Consider the following 23,496-nt stretch of genomic DNA (forward strand, 5'->3'; position numbering starts at 1 on the left):
GTGACTCCTGCTTCTCTCTATGCTGTTTAATAATGTGACATCAGATCCATTGAACCAAATATTTTTCTTTCAGTGGAGGTTTTGGTGCCTGGCAGCAAGAGTTGGTGTCTTCGTGTGTGAGGCAGTCTTGTAAAACTTTTACTGTATGTGTGCGACTCTAACGTACACGGTGCGCTGAGTGCACATTGTCGATGCTACAATAGAAAGTAAACTGAAGATCTCTAAATTCCCCTGCACCGTCACTGAAAGATAGAGCTCCCATGACCAGCAGTAAATGATCACCGTCACCACCACTGCCCCCAGAAACCCCCAGGACCAGGATCCGCCATAGTCATGGTAAAGCCTCAGAGACACACAAAGAGTGAGGACTCACAGTGTTTCTACTGAGTACCCACACACACACACACACACACATGCACACACACACTGTAGAAATGTGACGACACAATGTTCCAACAAAAACCTGCAGAACTTTAACTTTTAGTTCCATGTGTGCTTTTATTTATGTCGGACAGTCCCGTTGAACAAACGCAAGACGTAACCTGTAGAAAATAAGATGAACAATCTCAACTGGGAGTCACTGAATGAATTTGAATTCTAACAGATCAAGTGGAAACCGAGAAGAATATAATGGCGCGAGGAATAAAAAAAGCAAATGCCTTATTAACAGATATGGGACCAGAATGGTCCCACACAGCAAAAACCTTTATATTTGTCTTTCGGGCGCCAGGTCACGAAGGCTTGAACAGAAGAATTGTGCTTCAAACGATTTGCCCAGAAGAGAGTATCACCTTCTCACTGGACCAGCGTGGTGCTTGTGCTGCTTTGGGATTCAGGATCCTGGAGGGTGCTGGAGAATCCTGGAGTGTCCTGGAGGCTTTGCAGTGGCTCCGGTGTGTGTACAAGGACCGTGGTGAGCGCGTCGTCCTTGAAGTCGGCGGCGTCACCGTCAGACCCGCCGTCAGACTCGCCGGTGTTGGGCCAGTCCTGGTAGGCCATGTCTTCTTCACTGGTCACCGTCAGAGTAGGAGAAGACAAGTTGAACTGCTGCAACTCCGTGAAGGTAGAAGCCGAGTGTTCAGAGTCTCACCTGAGCTCCGAGTCCGAGTCCGAGTCACCCCCTCCTGGCACCGCGCCGTGTCTCTGTGTTGCCATGGAGATCCCTCTCTCCGTCGGCTCCTGGGTGTCGTCGCTCAGGTGAGGCGAGTGCACAGCTGCAGGCCACAGGTCTTCGTCGTCCGAAGAGTCGCTGGGTGGAAAAGGCACCAAAAGTTTAGGCGTACAAAATCAGTCCCAAAGAAACAGAAAGACGAAAGAGAATCTCGTTGAGAGTATGTCATCGTTTGTTTGAGTTTTGTTCGCTGCAGTCTGCCAGAGGACAAAACGACACTCACAGCTCTTCCTCGCTGTCGTCCTGGAAGGGCCCACGTTGCGTGCAAGACACGCATGTGTTTCCTGAAGATTGGAAACATGGCCGGCAGTACAGGCCTGCGAAAAACAGGACAGCAGCTCGTAAAGTTTGCAGCGTGAGGACAACACTTTCACCCCGTTTACACCCGCTCACTTAAAACAGAACTTTTCTGAAAACCGTGGAAACGAGAGAAACTTTTTTTGACACTCTCAGTTTTGCTCATGAGCTCAACGGTCAATCAATAGTTTCTGCTCTTGTGTGAGTAGATGAACAGGAACCATGGAGGATTCACAGTGTTTGTTAGAAGTTAAAGGAGTCATCAGCCGGTATTGTGTTGACACACACACACACACACACACGCATTTGCAAACACAGAGACACACACATGCAAATATACACATACGACATAAATTTACGCACACGCATAAATGTATACACACACAGACAAGCTATAATAATGTGACAACAGGATGTTCCAATAAAAACCTGCAGCGGTTTTTGTTCTATATGATGATTTGACATCAGAGCACAGAGACGAAACCTCTTTTAAAAACACAGAGGCGTTGGTTCTCGTCTTTTCCCCCCCTGTGTCGGTGTTTACCAGAACACTGTGGCGTGTTGCAGGTCACCATGTTTGAATCCTCCCTCTTCACCGCTTCGCCGCACAGCAGACAGGACGCAGAAGGTGAGACGCCCAGCAGGTGGGACAGACGCGCTCCTCCAGGTAACCTGACGCAAACACAAGCCGCTGGAACTGGGAACTGGGAACTGGGAAAAGCTTCAACATGCAACTGAGAAGAAAACAACCTGGGAAAGTGGAAGTTTGGCTCCATGAAGCTCGTGTGACTTCACCTGACTTCAAGGAATTAGTGCACCTGTATTTCTAGTCCTGTACACTAGGTGGCAGTAGTGAGTCTTCAGTCCTGCTCGGTAACTCAACAGAATCGACTTCATGATACTTTTTTAAGGTTTGGCTTTTTCTCGTAGTTTTAATGTTGTAATAAACAAAACCTAACATGATTTTTGAAGAGTTCATGTAATTTGCTCGCTACATTTCTTAGTTGTTTTGAGAATGCTTCCAACCTGGAAGTGGGAATTCCCAAATTGGTGTTTCCCAGCTCTTTAAACACACCAATTGTTCATGGTCAATGAGCAGGAACTGGGGTAACTGAGTTCAAATTCTTTAATGGTGTAATTCAACAAACCCCCCCCAGCTGCTCAGTGGCGCCCCCAGGGGTTCCCCACACCTCGGGTCGGGACCCGTCACCCGACGCCATCGTACTAATTAGTAACGAAATACAAACTTAACTGACAACTTCATTCCTGGAAAGAACAAGTTTGTACCGTCTCAGCAGAGCCTGAAGACGACTCCTTCCTCCTCCTCCTCCTCCTCCTCGGCTGGCTATATCCTGGATGGCAGACTTCCTCAGGGCTGTTCCCACCACCTTCCTCTGTTCCAGGATTTGCTGGCGGAGGAACCGCATCCTCTCCTGAGGAGCACAATAAGAAGGACACACCTGGTCATCTAGACTACTACTACTCAGGTAGTCCACCAGGCACGTCTGCTATCTTTAAATCGGAATCAGCAGGTGTGGACAACAACTGAGTCTTGGTGACGGCACCGGGAGAATTTCCTTCAGTCGGGAGCGTTGCTGGCCCTACAATCATCCTTGCATGGCGTGGTGCCAGGGAATGTTCCAATTGAACTTTGCAGAACAAAAAAGAAGAGAAGTTGTCTGAACGAAGAGAGAGAGGAAGACGTGGTGGAGTGTGCCACAAGCTCTGGAAAATGAGCCTTGAAAACCGCCGCAAACTTCCTCCGCTGCCAACAGTCCTTTTCTCCAACCTGCAGTCCATCAGAAACACAGTGGACGAGGTGGAGGCCTGGGTGCAGCTCACACCAGAGGGAAAGGAGACGTTGCTCAGTGCATCCGACCGGAATGAGGAGCTGTCATTTAGCAGAGCCATTTTAGGCGGAGCAGAGCCTTCAGCTGCTCTGCTCCCCGTCTCTGGAACTCATTACCTCCCCAGCTGAGAAACCTGGACTCATTCCCCAACTTCAAAACAGAACTCAAAAACACATCTATTCAAAACTGCAATATTCCACCTGATGCCAATTGCCCTGTGTCTTGTGTTTTTATTGTTTTAATGCAATGTTTCAACCAATTGTGAGGTGTCCTTGAGTGCCCAGAAAGGCGCCTTGAAATAAAATATATTATTATTATTATTATGAATAACACAGAGGGCCTTTCTTATAGATGGCCATCATACAGTTTGCCTATCAGACTGGCCAGGGTGTCGACGGTGCCAAACGTTTCACGTCACAAAGTTTCTAAGCACCTGGAGAAAACAAAATCCAATGCAAGGATTTTATTTGCTGACTTCTCTTCAGCTTTTAATGAGCTGCAGCCTCACATTTTGATTGACCACCTTGCATCTTAATTTAATCCACCTGCTTTTAATGTTGCTTTTAGACTTTTCAACAAACAGAATCCAGCAAAGGAGGCTTTCATACGCAGGCTCACTGCAGGGTCGTGTCCTTTCAGGCGCAATCAAAGCTCCCTGAATTTAAATGTTCCAAAAATCACCAAACTCATCATTGACTTTAGGCAGAACAATGATATGTCACAAGGACGCACTATTCACTACCAAATGGCTTCACTATGTTGGTGTTTGACTCACAGCTTAAATTTGATACAAACACTGAGCTGGTTTACTCCTGACTTAAAATAAGTTTAAGTGAACTTGTGTGCGTACCAGCTCTCTCTCTGGGTAAAATGAAGCGCAGATTAGCCGTCTGCTGCGCTGAACGAATCCTCCGGCCAGAGTGATGAGCAGAGACACGCCGAGCAGGATTCCTGCGTTGGAATATAACCGCAGCATGTTAGCAGAGTTGCAGGATAAGAACATCAGGCAGCACTTCCCTATTCTACACCGTTCACTTGACAATAACAGAGAAGTCCAGCAGTTTGGCTTCATCGCTGCTCTCTGAGTCCAGAATTGTATTTCTATACCGATTTTCTCTGACTGTGTCGTAAATGTTCTAGATGAGTGCCAAGTACTGTTACCCTACGGGTCTGTTGTTACAAGACTCACAAGGCTAAATCACGCAACCTGCTGGTAGGAAAGTAACAGTAATTAACTGTACAAAAGTAATCACTTACTTTACTCTTTACTAGAAAATAGTGATCAGATAACTGAGGATTATCAGGTACCGAGGATGAAGTAGGTGTACTGGTCTGGCTCGGACGGCTCCAGGACACACTTCTTGCTGACCACTGTGATGTTTCCACGCTGCAGCACATCAAAGGACGCCGCCAGGTCTCTGTAGATGTCGGCGGCGTAACCCGAGCCGTTCACCTGGACCGCCACCGTCACCGGGGCTGAGGGGGGACGCACTGTTACCGCGGCCACCCACACAACGGCATGGGCTTCCTGTCACGTGACCTCTCACCTCTGGCTACAACGTCCCCCGTCACCTGGTGGTGCACCTGGTCCAGGACCCAGAACACCAGGAAGTCCAGCGCCAGGAGCATGACGCCGACCAGCAGGTGTTTGAAGAACGAGACCAAGTCCTTCAACATGGTACGCTGCTCTCGGGCCGTCAGGCGGACATTCACTGCAGGGGGGCACACAACCTTTAACCAACACACACAGAGAAACGTGGACACACACACACACACACACACACACACACACACACACACACACACACAGGGACTGACTTGGTGTGATATAGGTCGTGGCTTCTCTGCGTGTGATTGGCAGGACTGAAGCTCCGCCCTTCGAAGTTTCCTGGTCGTTGAACTTTTTGAACTGAGCGCTGATGTAGACGTTATCGAAGTCAATCTTACCAAGATATCGGCGTCTGTACTGGACAGCTCTACACACACACACACACACACACACACGGTCAGATGGCCACATCTGGACAGAGGTTGAGCTGGATGGATGACGGAGGCTGAAGCTGACCTCACGAAGGCAAGGGCGAGCAGCAGGAGGTTGAGGTACTTGACCGGGTCGCCCAGGTTCTGAATCACTCGTAGGTCTGCAGAAATCTCCTCCATGATGTTGTGGGTCACCTGCTGCAGGGACTGGCTGCTGTTGGCGTCCACGTCCAACCTCACCGAGGCCGTCAGGTTGAACTCGAACTCCTGCTTGAGTTTTTGGAAGGCGGCGATGGTGGCTGAAAGGAGACCAGCCGTCAGGCGGCGCCTGTGCTGGAGGAGGGAGAGAGCGACGGCGTACACTCACGTTCCGCCAGACGCTCCTTCAGGTGGGCGGCGATGTAGGAGGGGATGACGCAGAAGAGCTCGCCGGCTGGAACACACAAATAGTGGAAGTTAGAGACGAGCTCACAGTTCTCAGAGGTCACGTCATTCTTCAAGAGTTTCCCGTCCACAAAGGGAAACATCAGGGTCCAGGAGACACCGTGAAAACTACTCAAAGTGACGTAGTACCTATGCCGGGCCGATAGGTGACGCTGTAACTCTGCCACAGAAATACACCAAAGCCGGAGGAAAAGACCTGGAGCATGTTCAAATGACCGTTTGGCGGTTTTTTTGTTGTTGTTTTGTTTTTAAGACAAAAAAAAAACATTGAGTGTTTCAGGTCAACGCGTTAAAAGTGAAATGGGATCCAGAGCGGTTCGGAGCTGGTCATTGAACGCACCGCGAGCGATGTTGCAGAGCGGCAGGAAGCCATCCAGGATGCCGCACAGGAAGTTGAAATCTCCCAGCAGGTTGGAGCAGTCGCTGCGGGCGTCGCTGAACACGGCCCGGCACTTCCTGTACGGAGAGCCCAGGACGTCGTTGCAGACGTCCCCGATGTCCACCAGGAAGTGGAGGACGTTCCGCAGAATCCGAGCTGCAGGGTCAGAGGTCAGAAGACGTTCGAACGACACAGGTGATAAAGAACAAGTTAAACTGGTCGGAAATCGTGTTTGAAAATGGTCACTGCAGGATCAACATCAGAGTAGAGAATGAGAGTGGTGTTTAAAAAAATGTAAGTGTGAAATTGATCTGAAATCTTAAATAATTTTGAATTATTTGGTTTAAAAAAAAAGTTTCATTGTTGAAGGAACTAATACATACCAAGTTGTGTGTGTGTGTGTGTGTGTGTGTGTGTGTGTGTGTGTGTGTGTGTGTGTGTGTGTGTGTGTGTGTGTGTGTGTGTGTGTGTGTGTGTGTGTGTGTGTGTGTGTGTGTGTGTGTGTGTGTGTGTGTGTTAACTGACCCACATGCCGGACGCTGTCCATCATGCTCTGGATGAGGTTCTGGACTCTTCCTGCCACAGCGTACGCGTTACGGCTGATCGCTCTGATTTGGTCCAACGCGGCTGAAAAACGGCACAAGTTCCCTTTTACGTGAACCTCTGACTGAATGAATCCTGAATTCATGAAATATATATGAAATAAAACAAAAAATACAAAAGTAAAGTTGTGAAGAAACGTCAATATGTTTCGGTTATAGAGATGAAATTCTGGACTCGTCAGCACATTCCAGTGTTTCCTGACGTTCTTGTGGTTTTCTTAAAGGCGGTAGGCGTTGTCACTTCAGAGGTGGGAGGGGCCTTACAGAAAAGGGGCGCGGCCGACCGCTGGATGAGTTCCTGCGTCTGATTGGCTGCCAGCTCGGCTCCACACAGCAGGCTGGATGCGGCTCGTTCTGTGTTCTCCAGGGTGTTGGCGAGCGGGCCGGACAGCAGCGTGGTCGTGTAGAGGAGGAGGACGAAGCTTCTTCCTCGACCTGCGACGGAGCAAGAGGACAACTGTGGAGCGCTACGATCACCTGGGGGCTCCGAGGGTCACCTGCTCCGTCCGGCTCCGTCCGGCAGCTCCGGCTGGTTTTGGATGTTGTAATTTACCTCAATTTTAAGAGCTCTGATATTATTTATTCCTATTTTCTATTTTGTAGCCGAAATGTTGTTTAGGAATAACTTTATTATATATTTCATATTTATTTGAGAGCTCTGAATTCATTCATAGCATTTCTGGGGAACTCTAATATTACTTTGTAACTTTAGTTTGGAGCTTTTTAGTGAGAGATAGAAAATATCATTGTATGGAATAAGTTTGTAGTGAAACGCAACACAGTGGTGTATTATTATTATTATTATTCAAAACTTCATGAACTCTGATACTAATATTTATAACTTCATTTGGGAGCTCTTATTTTGAAAGCTCTGACTGTGTAGAAGCTCTAAGTTTTATTTGAAGAGTTTCCTCTGGTTGAAACATCCAAGCGTGAATTTCATTTGTTTATCATTTCATTTGGGAGTTCTAATTTAATTTTATTTGGAAGTTGAAACTTAATTTGAGAGCACAAACTTGAGGAACTAAAAAAAAAAAAAAAAAAGGGGGGGGGGGGGGGTAGTTTGTGATAAAGAAGCTCTGACAACCTTGGTTTTAGAAATCTGGCTTCATTTGAAAGCTCTGATTTGTTTCTGCAGTCTGACATTACTTTAACTGGAGTCTATTTTTTATTGTTTTGTTATTGACTGGAGAGGAGGAAGAGGGGTATTATTTGGGCCCTCGTGGACCTCGCAGACTGACCCGAGCAGAACGACGGAAGCATCAAGGCGACAGCGGCCCGAGCGTCGGTCGACAGTCCCATGGAGAACGCCGCCAAGAAGGCGATGGCAGTCGTGGTGTTCAGGCAGAACCAGAGCTGCTGGTTGTGCAGCAGACCGCTGAAGCCGTACAGAGACGCCACCAGCAGGCCGCAGGTGAACGCCAGCAGGCTCCAGCCCGCCTCCACCAGGTGGTCTCTGACCTGCTTCCTGCCGGACAGAGCAGCGCCGGCCGCTGACCTGAGGACAGACGAGACCGCCAGCACGAGTGTGTTGTCATGTCTTGGTTTGCATGCATGAAAGATGATAACGTGATGGACATACTGCATATTGAGGACATTTAAATTAGTATTGCGCAACAACCAGGAGGGGGCGTAGTAACAGGTTTGAATGAAATGGTCGACAAGGAGACACTGCCTGTTGATCCCGTTTCTATTCAGTCTTTTTACCATCGTTAAACCTTTTCGTCATCACTTTGGGTTTCTTTCTTTCTTTCTGGTCTGTTGGTGAGGTTTACTCTGCTCTGGTCAACACACTGGGGTTTTTTTTCTCAGACTTTTACAATAAATGAATCGCTGGCGGGTTTGTTTACGGGGATCAGCTGATCGCTTCTTTCGAAATAGTTTTTAACTGTCCAGCCCTTAACTGTGTATTTATTAATGAACCATTTTCTTTGTAAAAATCAATATTCTCTTGTGCATATTAGTATATTTTATTCTATTAATATCCCATTCTATTCTGTGTGGAATTTCTCCCTGGGATTAATAAAGTAGGTGAGCACAGTGGAGGTCATGGGTTCAAATCCTGGCCCAGGCCTTTCTTTGCATGAACTATAAACTATTTGAAGCTTTCACTACCTAAAAGATTCACTTCAATCAGGAGCTCTGCACAAACACATCATTACATACTGCTGCTCACTGGTGCCCCCTTTTATTAATTTCTAATCTTTTTTGTTCCATCTTGTGTTTAGATGTACTGTGAGTTTTATTTTGAAAAATCGGGAGTTGATTTGACATGAAATAGGAAGTAGTGTGTTAAACTATTTGAGGGAGCTTAAACACTGCATCATTTCTGTTCTCCAGTGAGAGAAAAACAAGAGAAAGAGGTTTGAAAAACTTGATTGTTAACAATATATTCGTTTGAAATCCTTTTTTTGAGGTTGTAAAACTGAGGCAGAAACACGGAAGCCCCCTTCTTGGTAAGCCAACTCACACATTTATGGAATTTTTGAAGAATGTCACAGCATTAATTTTATGGGTCGTGTAGTAAACTCCCATTGATTCATCCTGTATTTCTGAAATAAGCAAGCTGTGAGATGGTGACTCTGTGAAATGTTATTTTAAGTTAATCGAGGATGGGTAATAACAGCAAAACTTAAATGTATGTATATTTTGTTAGAATGTTTTTCATTTATTGTATTTAAAATTGAAAAGCATTTGTTAAAAAAAGATTAAAACAAGAGAGAATACGCATAGAAAATGCAAGTTACACCTTCACTATAAAGGGTAATGTGTCATCGATAATTGAGTGAATTCATCGATAAAATGTAATCATATCACTGTTGGGTAAACCATTAGAAAGTGAATTTTGCATAATATGCCCTCTTTAAAATGGTATATTTTGGCAACTTGAAATGGTTATACTGGAAATTAGTATAGACCCGGGAACTATATTATTTTGGTTTCCTTATAGAGAAGATAAATCTAATGTTACAACACTTTGAATGAAGGTGATTTGATGATATTATAGTAGAACCTGGACTATACGCCTGCTTTGCAAATACAGGTCAGGTCTTTTTGACTCGTCACTCGAAAAGTGACGATCCGGCTTTGATTGTGACGAGGCTGACCAGCGATGAGCCTCCCAGTTGACCTCTGACCTTCACGTTGACCTTTAATCCTCCCAGTTGAACTGTGAGCCTCCACCGCACCATGGAACTGACTGTGTGGTAGGATTGTGTCAGTTCTACTCACTTACTCTACTGGACCACACCACCTGACTGACTTTACTTGAACTTTCATTGGAACCACAACAGACATTTTCAGAGTAACTTTTTCGAAAGGCCATTTAACTCATATATTTTGTTTTTCCTCTTAGTTATTGGGCCCATAGGTATTATATTGTGGTTATATTGTGTGTTTTTCATTGATCAAACTAAAACATTCAATATAACTGGTTGAACCTTTGTCCAGTGGTTATTGCTTTTACTCCAAGCTCCTATGAATCTTGGTAGCGACGTTTAAATACTGTCCAGTGGGTTACAAAAGCAGAGCACGGTAAAAGGCATTTTCTGTTTTCCAAACTATATAACATGTGGATTAAAATGATTTGTTATGTTTTCAGTTACTTCTGTGTGGTTACGTTTCGCTATTTTACCATTATTGTGTGTTTTTGTTGACTGGGATTACCTGTGCAGGACTCCTGTGACGGTGCGTGTGACTCCGCCCCTCTCCACCTGGATGGTGACGTCAGTCGGGTATCGCCTCCTGCCCCTCTTTCTCTCGTCCACCTCCATCCTTTCAGTCCAACCAGTCTCCACCTTCAGGCTGCAGGCCAGCTCGGACGCTTTCTGGTTGGAGAGGTACCAATCTACCAACAAGAGACGCCATTTCTCTGTCAACACTGTGGTCATGTGATCACAAGTCATGTGATCTTTGTACAGGAAGTAAGTGTTAGTTTTGTTGTTCTTATTTCCTTAATTAATTAATGTAAAACATTACAAACAAATAAAGGAAGAACACACCCAGTCTTTAATATGCAAGGTAAGTGTTCTTTGTGTGTCTCATCTCTAAACAGGAAGTCACCTCATCTTCACTGCTTTTATACAAGTACATAACCAGTCAATTGACACACTTTATATTGTCTGTAAAGCTGATTTTAATCTATCTATCTGTCTGTCTGTCTATCTATCTATCTATCTATCTATCTATCTATCTATCTGTCTATCTGTCTGTCTGTCTGTCTGTCTGTCTGTCTGTCTGTCTGTCTGTCTATATATATATATATATAATACATTTTATTTTAATATTATATATATATATATATATATATATATATATATATATATATATATATATATATATATATATATATATATAACCTTTTTTTGCACCATTTATTTATTTGTATTTCGTATTTACTTGATGTTATGCTTGTATAGTAATATTGCTGCCCAAAGTTAAATTGGTGAATCAGCATTCACAATAAAATGTCAATAATTGCCTCGGTGAAAATCACCCAACATTAGTGTTATGTTGTTAAAATATGATAAGCTTTTTTCCCTGTGTCGGCAGGAAGCTAAGTCCTTGCAGTTATCCCAATAGAGCTACACAGTCGGAATGTTTATCTATAGAATTGTCACAAACTGAAAAAAGCTGATCAAAGGTGACGCTGAAGCTAATGTTAATAACAGAAAACCCAACAAACAACGCTGCTACCAGGATATTATAGTAGGAACACGGTAAAAGCAGGAGGAAATGCATTGTGGTAACTTACGGTGACATCTTTGTCCTCTCATTAACGGCTTCCAGACTGGAGTAACGCCATCTGCCGTTTAAACTTGATTGCCTGTTTACATTGCGTATTACGGTAAATCCTTATGGTATCGACGGGGGCTTCATGGTGCATTCAAGTACACACCAGTTGCAAACTTAAATCACCACTGTACCGTACAGGCGTATTGTACCAAAAAATTATCGAAAATGAAACTGTTTTCAGGAAACTCTACCACGTTATTGTTCCACAGGCTCCCAGGTACCTCTGTACCAATTTTCAACTCGATTCACTGCAGCATTTTCTCACAGTTACACAATGAATTCCCACCATTCTATACATGGGACTGTATATCCATGAAATCATAGAAAATCAAATTGTGTTGAGCCAACTCCACCACATTCTTGATCTAAAGGCCCACAGGTACCTCTGTGCCAATTTTCAACTGATACACTGTAGCATAAATACACAAAACACACCCAATACATACAATACTGTACAGGCTTATTGTACGAAGAATTCATAGAAAATCGAATTTAGTTCAACAAACTCCATCACATTCTTGTTCTAGAGGCCCGCCCGTACCTCTGTTTCCCATTGTCATGCTTTTCTTTTGCAGAATTTGGTTTCTTTTAACCACTTTTGCTTCCATTCATAGGAGTCCAACTCACCTGGTCATCTCCATCCTCTCTGCAGCTCATTAATCAATCATCTGTTTACCAGTCAGTGTGACGATCTGTGAGTCAGTACCTGTTTCCCATGCTTGTCTGCTCTTTGTTGTTGTCGTCATCAGTTTTAAATCAGATTTTTTTAATTTAATTTTAACCTTTGACTTGTTTTGGGGCAACCAAGTCTTGTCATGAATTCTTGTCATGCCTCTGCCTTGTGTGTGCTGTTCTTGAAGCTTCATAATTGGAGATGTGGACTCTAGATCCAGTCAGACAGCAGATATGGGTTTTATTGTCTTTCACCGGATTTGTATTGATTGCACCAAAACGTAGAAACGCTACTAACAAAAGTGAAAGAGACTGAACCAAACTGAAACTATCACCAGATAGCAAGAAGGCGAAAAAAGTGCTTTAACTTAAAACTGTTGAGGAACAACTCCTTCCATTATTATCATGTTTCTGCCATCACTGTTAGTGGGACATGTACAACGGGACCCAAGACACTCCTGTCACGAGTTTGATGTTAAATCACAGTAGAATTCTTTCTAATTATAGCAAATAAATTGATATCAATTGCACATTATGTTGAAAATGATTTATCCCAACCATTGTCTCAATATGTGGTGATTGTTATGATTATCTTATTATTATTGTCATAATAATTCACATATTCTAGCACATATACAGTATTCATTATGCAAAATTTACTATATTGCAACAATTCAACATCGGATGCCCCCCGGACGCCTCCCTAGGGAGGTGTTCCGGGCATGTTCCTCCGGTTGGAGGCCTCGGGGCAGACCCAGGACACGCTGGAGGGACTATGTCTCTCGCCTGGCCTGGGAACGCCTTTGGGGTGCCACCGGAGGAGCTGGAGGAAGTGTCTGGGGTGAGGGAAGTCTGGGCCACTCTGCTCAGACTGCTGCCTCCGCGACCCGGCCCCGGATAAGCGGCAGAAAATGGATGGATGGAACAATTCAACAATTGAATGCAACATTCTGCTGATTTGTCAATGTTTTGAATCATCACTAAATGTTTTGCTGAACTCAAGGAAAATATATAATTCTTACAAAAATGTTGTTGAATTAAAAACACTCTGTCAGCCTTCATTCAAGATCGCATCTTGTAAACTAACAACAACTCTCAGAGGAGTTTAAAAAAGAAAAAAAAAAAAGGAGGGCAACGGGTCAGTTAAAAATTCCCAAACATAATTTATTTACAAAGCGAAGCCAACACAGGCCACGGGGGTGCAGGAGTCAGGGCTCTCCTGTGAGTCAGGAGCACTGCTTCTGCCTCTCTGCCACAGAGAACCACTGGGTTTGGCTGTGCTCTTCAGGAGCTGCAGTCACGGAGGTCAACGGGGTCAAGTAGAGGCACCTGCTCAGGGCTGCATATATGTCTAAGGTCAGATGTATTGCCTCTGCCTCTACCGCATACATATGTATATTGGTGTGAATTCATTGTGTAACTGTGAGAAAATGCTGCAGTGAATCCAGTTAAAAATTGGCACAGAAGTACCTGGGAGCCTGGAGAAACAAGAATGTGGTGGATTTTCTTGAAAACACTTTGATTTTCAATTCATTTTTGGTGCAATACGTCTGTACAGTACCATTAATGTGATTTACGCTTGCAACTGAGGTGTACTTTAACGCACCATGAATCCCCGGTAGGCTTCTGAAGGTTTTACCGTAATACGCAGGGTAAACAGGCATTCGAGTTTAAACCGCGGACGGCGTTACTCCGGTCGCAGACGTACGCACTTGACGGAGCGCGTCACGCACCGTAGCAGGACGATGTCCCCAAGAAGGCCACGGAGACGCTCAGCCCCCCATAGCAGTGAGTCCACCCACAGACAACACGGCCGCTGGATGGGACCAGGACAACAACAGCTTTTAATTTAATTCAAAGTTAAACTACTAAAATGCACAGACAATTATATGTACATACTGAAAACAACATAATTCTTCTGTCTGTTTGAAGTGTGTATTTACAGGAAGGTTTTATGACCATAAAAGTAGTTTTGGAAACTTTAAACCAAAATTAAAATCAATCCGGAGCCGCAAAATATGTTTAACCTTCAAAATGAAGAGAAAAAAAATCTTCACCCGCAAAAACTGTTTATTTCATGTTTTACGTTTTATTACGAAAAGTTGTAATTGTTATTTTGTGTCTGTAGCCTTGGAGAAGTTCAGTCAACGCTTCCTGCCTCCGGCCGTCCACGTCTTCCTCTTTGACAAATCACAGGCGTCCCTGGCATCCTACCTGGTCGCACGCGCGCTGTTCGGAGCGTTGAGCGGTGCAGGTAACTTCAGTACTTCAGTCAAAACTGGGAAATCAGTCAATCTTAAAACTTCTTTGTGCGTTGAAAATAATTTATTCAGGGAAACCATTGAAAAGAGAGCCAAAGCTGCAGTTCAGTGACTTGGTGTTGAAGCCCACCTGCAATAAAAGACTTAATGTATGTCTTGTTTTATATGTTTAGTATAATAATGGTGTGTTCATTCAGCTGGGAGCTAAAACTGATAAAGTCAATATTATGGGAACAGCCACTCCCCCACAGGTGGAAAAAAAAAAGTCAGACAACTCCAATAAGTTTTATTTACAACAAAGAACATAATTGTAGATTTGTAACTTTCTTACATGCTTTATTTATTATATTGAGGTCTGAACCTATTTATCTATATTTTCATGACTTTAATAAATGAGATGAATTCTTTCAGTTTGAGGTTTAAATAACTTAACATGTTTGCCTTCAGTTCTCTTTCTGTGCATCGCCCACAACCTCCCGCTGACCACTGACATGAAGCTGGTAGCAGGGAGTCTATTCACATGTGAGGACACACACACACACACACACACACACGCACACACACACACACACACACACACACACACACACACACACACACACACACACACACACACACACGTTTAGATTTAAAGTGTTTAAAAACAACACCAACCCCTGTGCCGTGTGGTTGTGTGTGTTTCAGGTGTGTGTGTTGTCTTGGGGGCGTTGTCCTCCTCCTTCAGGTGCTCCGCCCTCCTGGTGATACCCGGCTTGCTCGGCTCCAGTGGGAGGAGCTACCTGATGGTGCTGATGATGTCGGTGCTGTACTCAGGTGAACACATCGTTAACATGTTCATAGTTTTACTAACGCCAAGGTAATATTTGTGACTGCTCTTGGGGGCGTGTCCCAATTCTGCAGCCAATCGAAAGCTTGTGTTGAACTCTAAGCTCCACCCCCGTGCGAGTGGTCGTTTTCGTATTTCATTGATTGTTGCACTTCCTCTAATTTTAAATGACTGCACTCCAATAAAAATGTTTCGACATTGTGTTAATCTACTAAGTAGGATATTAACAGAGACGACGTGTTCAAACATTTTGACTGGGTTATAATTTACAATCATAAGTAGCTCTTGAATATTGTTTTTTTAGTTAATAGCTCACGTCAATTTAAATACTAAAATTTAAATCAAAGTGAGGCACAATCAGATCATGTATTCATATAAGCCTTTCTGTTCTGAATTCTGTTTTTATATTTCATTTTCAGCTGCTTCCAAGTCACCTCCCTCATTTTGAATTGCACCTCAATGAAATTCAGATTTTACACCTGTTTATTATTTCTTCCTGTGTGCTGCGATCTTAAGTTAGATGTCAAGTCAATGGAGGAATGCATTTAAACTTGGGCATTGAGTCGGCTACAGTCCACCTACTGCGTCTTTAAGCCCCGAGTGAAGTGTGACATCAAAATTACATTACAGGACCGGTGTCGAACATCCAGCGGAATGCCGAGGCGGCCGCCATGTCTGTGAGCTGTAACCTGGACCTGCAGATTCGTCACAGCCGCTTAGTGTGGAGGGAAGCCATCAAACCCTTTATCCTGGTCACCCAGGAGCTTGTGGTGAGGACACACACACTTCATACCTGGCCAATCAGCAGCCCACACACACACACACACACACACACACACACACACACACACACACACACACACACACACACACACACACACACACACACACACACACACACACACACACACACACACACACACACACACACACACACACATACACACACACACACACCGTTCATAAAACCAAACCCAGACCAATCAGCAGACCTCATGTCTGAATCCAAACAATGCTGGTAGGGTTCACACGTCAAAGGAAATCTATCCTAGGCCCTGTTCACACGACAACGTGAGATTGTATTGTTTTTACATTGAAGACAGGTTCAGAGTTTACTCAGTTTACTCAACGATGTTGTTAGCATGCCAGGCCAACAAGTTGGTGCTCTTGTTTGTTTTTTTGTAATCAAACCAGACACATCCAGCACAACAATACACTATAAACATTAACAATGAGAGTACACAGACATGACACAGCCTGAAATAAACTTTCCATATCTTCAACCCCCCCCAACTCCCTGCGTTGCTGCTGCCATCACTATAATGGCCACAGGAGGGCGACACAAGTCATAGGACTTTCAGTGTTTGACTTTTTGAGGCGTTGTCCCTGTTCCAGGAGGACAAAACTGGGTTTCAGTCGGAGACTCAGAGTGTAGACGGCAAGTTTCAGAGCATCAGGGACGAACTCGTCCTTCAGTACGGTTATGACCGATTCACGTCGAGCGGCGACGGGAACAGCACGCAGGAGCAGTTTGCCTCGAAGACCATCATGCAGTGCGACAGTAAGACCGGAACATTTCACTCGTCACGTGTCAACACAGCAAAGATTCAGCCTCTGCAATCGGAGGCCATTACATTCTGCTCTCTTGAAAGGTAGGGTAGGAAAATATTGAGGTAATTTCTTTTTCTGTGCACTAGGTGGCAATAGTGAGTCACTGCACCATCCAGTTATTCATATTTAGTGATTAACAAGAGCTGGGCAGGCTGGGACTAGCTGGTTAGCATGCTAACATCAGTACGGAGCACTTAGTTATTCAGTTGTTTTTTTTTTGTTTGTTTTTTTTTACAGATTTCGAGATATTTAAGATGAAACATTAAACCATTTTAAAGGTGCAATAGGTAAGAATTCCAGGGTGACATCTGGTTGTGCTTTGGCTAAAGTGGCACTTGAACCAGTGGCCAAGTGGGGCGGGTGACACTCAGAGTGCTGGCTAGTCTTGATGTGCAAATACCCTGGGCTTACTGGGTCACTGCCCCGTGCCTCCAAGGAAGGTTTTTCAGCCAGAGGCTTGTAGAAGGACAGTCTAATGGCAACTACACTTGCCTCAGACTGTTACACTTGTTACACAAATATCTCCATGTCCAAGTATGTAGCGTCACTATTGGTTATGGTTATTTCGGTACCATCCACAACTTTTGCCAGTGGGGATGCTCAAAAACCCGCCCCGTCCCGGCACATACTGTGCGGTGAGGCCGCTTAAATAATGTGATGTGTGATTCTTGTCTGTGTTGTCCAGGTGTGGTAGAGAAAGGTGTGGAGCGCTGCGTCGATTGGTTCAATGGCAAGTTGGCTGAGTGTATGGAGGCGATACCTGTTCCTGTCATCAACCACATCCTGTGTGTCTCCATGAGGTTCCACTTCCTGTGTGATGTCTTGAGAGGTGAAGAGTCCTCCGTACAGTACCACACACACACACACACACACACACACACACACACACACACACACACACACACACACACACACACACACACACACACACACACACACACACACACGCACACGCACACGCACACGCACACACGCACACACACGCACACACACGTCCTTGTTGATATTGGAGAACATACCAAGAAGCTCCAACGTTCCATTGATTTCCTGTAGAACCGCCTCTGATTTGCACCATGTATCTATAGAACAGCTCAGAAGAGCTTGATGGATCATTGTAGGTTCTTGATAAATTAACTATTTGTTCAAGATGTAAAACAACAGTGACAAGTCCAAAAACTTTAAAAGTACAACATTCCCGCAATTCGGTAAACATTGGTCCACTGGGTGGCAGCAGTGAGTTGACGTTCCTCAGTGAACTTGACATTCTTCCCGGTGTCAGAACGTGAGAGGTGGAGCAACTCTCTGCACCATTTGGTGGTACAAAGTGGTATTATGGAACTGATGGGAAAGTGGCTCGCTGGTTAGCTTGCTCGCTTCAGTGGGGTTCTGTGCTAGATTTTGACAACTGTTTGGTTGTTTTTGAAGAGAGAACTGACTGTAGCACTGTCCTCCCTCTTGCTCCCCGTCCTCCTTTCAGTGATGACTCCATGGTGCAGGGAAAATGTTCCTGTGGAGGGAAACTTTGGTCAGCTCTATGACCAGCTCAACTCTTCCATCGCCCTGCTGTCCAGAGAGTTCAGCGCTGAGCTGCTGGTGGAGGTCAGAGCTCTTCCTCCTCCTCTTCGTCCTCCCCCCTCACAAATAACTCCGACTAACACTGTCTCCTCCTTCCCTGTGGGACCCCCTGCAGGAGGAGCAGCAGCAGGAGGTGCTGGATGGAGATCTGCTGGACCAGGAGTTCACTCAGGCCGTCAGCGAATCCTTCGAGAAACTGACCACAACCAGCCAGAAGGTTTTGGAAGTCCTGCAGTTGCTGCTCAGCTTCACCTTTATCACCATTTTCATCCGGTAAGACTCACTCATTCATCACATCTCCACCCAATAAGACTCACTCATTCATCACATCTCCACCCAATAAGACTCACCCATTTATCACATCTCCACCCAATAAGACTCACCCATTCATCACATCTCCACCCAGTAGGATTTGTTCATTCACCCCATCTTTGTTTTCAGAGCGTTTGTTTATCTGAGAAGTTATAAGAATGACATTTTCTTTGACAACCGTTGCATCACAACGTACTTCAGACAGATCGACGCCCGCAGGAATAGAGCGGTATCTTCATCGTCACAATCATCACATTTCCTGTGATCTTCATCCTCTTGACAATCCTCCTCTGGTGTGTTCAGGGTAAACGCTTCTTGTTGCCCCTGCAAAGTTCGGAGAGGAAGATCTTCATCTTTCCCTGGAGTCCAAAGATTTACCCCGTGGAGTTCAAGCAAGTGGTGCGTTCCAGTCAGTGCTAATGCTAACAGAGGCTAACGCTAATGGAGTCTAATGCTAATAGAGACTATTGCTAACAAAGCCTGATGCTACCAGATCCTTATGCTGTGCCGTGCGTGCGTGCGTGCGTGCGTGCGTGCGTGTGTGTGTGTGTGTGTGTGTGTGTGTGTGTGTGTGTGTGTGTGTGTGTGTGTCAGACATCTGGCATGTTTCAGGTGATTTTTGTTTTGCTGCTTACGTTGGTCCTTTTCGCCATCGACTTCGCTCTGTTCCGCGTTCTGGACATCATCAGGAGACACACCATCACACAGTTCAACGTGATCAGTAACCACACACACACAGAGTTTCTGGTTAATTTGCCTCCTCCTCTAGGTGTGGCTCCGCCCCCTCACTGGTACCATGCGGCCTTCTGATTCATTCTTCAGGTAGTCACCATGTGGACATCAGGGTGGACGGAGACTCCTTGATGGCCCACCTCTTGAGGACGACCATCTCCGCCTTCAACAGCTCGTCCAGCTTCAACCTGCACAGCGACAACCTGGGTAGGTCAGAGGTCAAAGGTCACACAGGTCCTCAGAGGTGATCTGATGCGACAGTTATGCAATAGAGGGAGACATCTGCTTACACTTCATTCTGAGGGCGCATTCACATTTCACATTTTGATCCTGACCAGAGTTCTCTTCAGGGAGTGTCTTGGAAAAGCCATTTTGTTTGGGCGTCTTGAACAATCCCCCGAACTCTGAACCGAATCTAACAAATCTAACAATCTCTGGTCCACTTGATAATGTGGGTCTCAGTTTGCTTGCAAACGATCTTTCCAGCAGGCGGGGTGAGAGGACATGAGGTAATTCACAATGTATATTGGTTAATAAATAAACAAAGCTAACCACATGAATCAGAAGAAGCAGACGCAGAAAGAAAACAATTGGAAAATATCTCATGGGCAGACGTGAAGTAGAGGAGAGGAAGAAGTAGTGAGGAAGAAGTAGAGATGAAGAAGAAGAGAGGAAGAAGTAGTGAGTAAGGCACTGATTGATATCTGGTATAAAGACGATATATCACGGTTGTTTGTGGCTACCCGTTAGCCACCATAGGCTAAAGCAGCAGGACTTCCGCTTTCGAGATGAACCAATCAATGAGCTGTGTTTGTTCCTCTCTCGTCAGTGTTTGTTTTGGGCGACAGCACCCCCTAACCTCCCGCTGTTGTTATTGCATGACATTTTCCGGTCCCAAAAGTACGACTTGAATGCCACTCAAACCAAATGACGGTGTGAAAATTTACCTTTTAGTTTTTCATTTGTTTTTGTTTTTGTTTTTTTAGTTTTTAAGTTGACAAAAAATGGATTTTAAAGCCGAAAATCTCTCAAGATCCTTACAACTTTAAAGGAAAGTCCTTGAATTCTTTCAAAGTCTAAAGTATTCCAGGATTTCATAATTGTTGACTTCATAAAAATTGCAAACTATTCAATGTCCTTGAAGATTTTTGTTGCTTGGGGACCTTGAATGTTTTGAGATTTTGAAGCTTTCACTGTCTTAGGCCCAGTTTACACGACAACGAATATGAGTGTACCTGCAAAACTTAACTTTTGTCACTTTTGAGGTGTCCTTTTACACAACAGCAGTGTGCAGATCCACTGTATCCGCAAAGTATTAATATCGGCTCCTGCAGTGAAAACTCTCTCTTTTTTTGAATGGCTTCGGTGTTGTCACGTGAAAACTTGTTGTATAAACGGGGCCTTAAAAATCCTTCACATTTTTCAAAGCCTTGAAACTGTTTATGTTTCTTTTGTATTTCCTTTCTTTGTTTTCTTCTTGGTCTGTTTAAGCTTGCCTTAGAGGTTTGGACAATTTCACATCCCCAAATGACACTTACCTTTATCGTTCTTTTTCCCAAGTCCTTGAAAGGAAGATAAAAGACTCTGGTAGAAAATCTTAAAATGTTCATGTTGTTAAGGTGCTTTAGCAGATTCCATCCTTGAATATGCTGGAAGCCATTCAAGCTTCTCATGTATTTAAAGGTGAAGTCCTTAAGGCCTTTTAAGTACGGTATCTTAAAACCCTTCAAAAGCACTTTACTGAGACTCTCCCCCTACAGAGTGTGCCCCCCACATCTCGCCCCTCCCTTTCGGGGTCTACGTGAGCTGTGCGTGTTGCATCGGGCTTTTGGCGCTCTTCAGCTTCCTCCAAGTTTACACCAACCGCCTCAGGAGGGTCATCTCGGCCTTTTACTACCCCAAGGTGCACACACACACACACACACGCACGCACGCACACACGCACGCACACACGTACGCACACACGCACGCACACACGCACGCACAGTTTAATCCCTATGTAAATCTGATCTGACAGCAGTGTAATATTATATATAGTAAAATTATATGGAGAGGAGTTGATGAAAGAGTGAAAGAAACTTTGTACATGTGAACCTGCTGACGATGAAAACATGGAAAAAGAATCTACACACTGATGAAGTTTATTAACCCTTTTATTCACCCTTGGCCCCGCGTCACGGCTGGATTCAGGCGTACGTCTCCTCACTGTCACTCTCAGCCTGTTTATGATGTACAAAATTTAAAAAAAATAAAATAATGAGAGATCAGAGAAATGTGTTTATGTTTTCATCACAGTGACTCTCAATCACAGAGAACTCACAAGCTGTGTGTGTGTGTGTGTGTGTGTGTGTGTGTGTGTGTGTGTGTGTGTGTGTGTGTGTGTGTGTGTGTGTGTGTGTGTGTGTGTGTGTGTGTGTGTGTGTGTGTGTGTGTCTTTCAGAGGGAGAAGAAGCGAGTCTTGTTCATCTACAACCTTCAGATTCGCAGACGGATTTCTTCCTCCAATAAGCAAACTGTCGGTCAAAGACAGAAAACTGTGACGGTGAGCAGCAGATCTTCACTTCTCTGTAAACTATTCATTGCCTATTCATCTGTAGCGCCACCTACAGACTGACTGACTTCACTGACTTTCACATGTGGATCTGATCACTCCGAGTAAAAAAAAAGAAAAAAAAAAAAGGTATATTTTCCAAACTGTGAGCCTGTTGATGTTAAACTAAAGTAGTTCCAGGATGGAGCCTTGAGGAACTCCACCAGTGATTTCTCCTGTGTTGTGATCCCATGAAGCTTTATACATCAATACATGTTGTTTTAGTAAATTGCTTTATTATTTCATCAACTTTCTCAGACTTATTTTTGTGTTGAAGCTTTTTTATTTTGCAGAAGTATAATTCTATTTGTTTTTATCTCCGATTCATTCATTTTAGAGCTCGATATTAGTGATTTTCTTTTTCTCTTTTGGATTTTGGAGTTCGGATTTTCAACAGAGATAACATGTACCGAACATCTGTTCTTTTTATTTTCATGATTGCAACATAAACTAAAATAATTTGTTGTCAAAATCATATGTGTTGCTAAAGGTTTTGAAGGCTAAATGTAAATGTAATGCTAAACGTGCATCTTTAGCCACGTTCTGTTTTTAAAGATGAAGCTGAAATCTTCACGATCTCTCCCTGTCCGTCTGCAGGTGTTCCAGCGTCTGGTTAGGTGGGGGCGCTCCCGGTTCCAACGCCACTGACCAAAGGAAACGCTTTGAGGATCATCTGTAGCTCTGTTGCTCAGAGATTTTAGAGCGTCACATTTAAAACGAGAACAGGCGCCCTGTAGAACGCAAACCTCCACCCGAACTGAGCTCTTTGTCACAAGCTTTCGAAGAATTCACTTCTTTGAAGTAAAGCCAAATTATTTCAGCCAGACTCTTGAAAGTGTGTGTTCAGTTGAAAGCGTTCATGTGCATCTGAAATATTCTGGGTGTTTCCTGGTTTAAATATTAATTAATCTCAGCGAAGTTTAAAAGAGTCCCAGACACCGTTTTAAGGTTGGACGTTATCAACCTGGGTGCTTGAAAAAGAAAACTGTGCCTCTATGACGAACTAAAGTGTTTTGTTTTTAAAAAAAAAGCCCCTGTCAGTTTTGAAAACTCCAGGAGAAAGTGGACTTTTAAGGTCTGGATTGCATTTGGGTCCGCCTCGACTTAGAGTTGTGTCGTGTGTTTTAAGGAGTTCAGCTCTGGTTGCAGCAGTAATTAATTTTAATGTTAATGGGATGATCTAATTCAAATGCTTCTGAGCACAGCTGGTATATTTTATGAAATCATTTGGACGTGAGAGCACATTTTCCACTGGCCGCCACTGTCTGGGTGAAAGCTCAGTCTTTTTCACGCGGTGAGTGTCTGAGATCATGGGCTGTTGGCTGTACCGAGTGAGAGCGGAGGCCATGTTGGCGCTGATAGTCTGCATTGGGATTTTCTACGTTGGACTTTAAAAAAAA

At 44.3% G+C, this 23,496-nt stretch overlaps 2 protein-coding genes across 2 annotated transcripts; one reads left to right on the forward strand and one right to left on the reverse strand.

The window, feature by feature from the left end:
* Positions 1–795: 795 nt before the first annotated feature.
* Positions 796–10,613, reverse strand: dcst2 (DC-STAMP domain containing 2; the record flags this gene model as incomplete). Its single annotated transcript, XM_080505698.1, has 16 exons — positions 796–1,009; positions 1,091–1,249; positions 1,395–1,488; positions 2,013–2,140; positions 2,756–2,901; positions 4,169–4,269; positions 4,627–4,794; positions 4,866–5,030; positions 5,137–5,294; positions 5,384–5,597; positions 5,666–5,731; positions 6,083–6,277; positions 6,647–6,748; positions 6,988–7,158; positions 7,965–8,221; positions 10,390–10,613. The coding sequence occupies 16 exons, from the start codon at positions 10,611–10,613 to the stop codon at positions 796–798; spliced, it is 2,562 nt and encodes an 853-aa protein (XP_080361824.1).
* A 123-nt stretch (positions 10,614–10,736) lies between these two features.
* On the forward strand, positions 10,737–22,744 carry dcst1 (DC-STAMP domain containing 1; the record flags this gene model as incomplete). The annotated part of the gene is made up of 16 exons (XM_080505699.1): positions 10,737–10,743; positions 14,318–14,443; positions 14,898–14,972; positions 15,135–15,263; positions 15,907–16,046; positions 16,672–16,837; positions 17,573–17,716; positions 18,365–18,486; positions 18,578–18,735; positions 18,904–19,003; positions 19,078–19,173; positions 19,387–19,495; positions 19,597–19,713; positions 21,267–21,409; positions 21,947–22,048; positions 22,694–22,744. 16 exons carry the CDS (start codon positions 10,737–10,739, stop codon positions 22,742–22,744), a joined length of 1,785 nt encoding a protein of 594 aa, XP_080361825.1.
* Between the last annotated feature and the right edge of the window lie 752 nt (positions 22,745–23,496).

The sequence above is a fragment of the Blennius ocellaris genome (genome assembly GCF_963422515.1).
Source record: "Blennius ocellaris genome assembly, chromosome: 12".
NCBI classification, from domain to species: Eukaryota; Metazoa; Chordata; class Actinopteri; order Blenniiformes; family Blenniidae; genus Blennius; species Blennius ocellaris.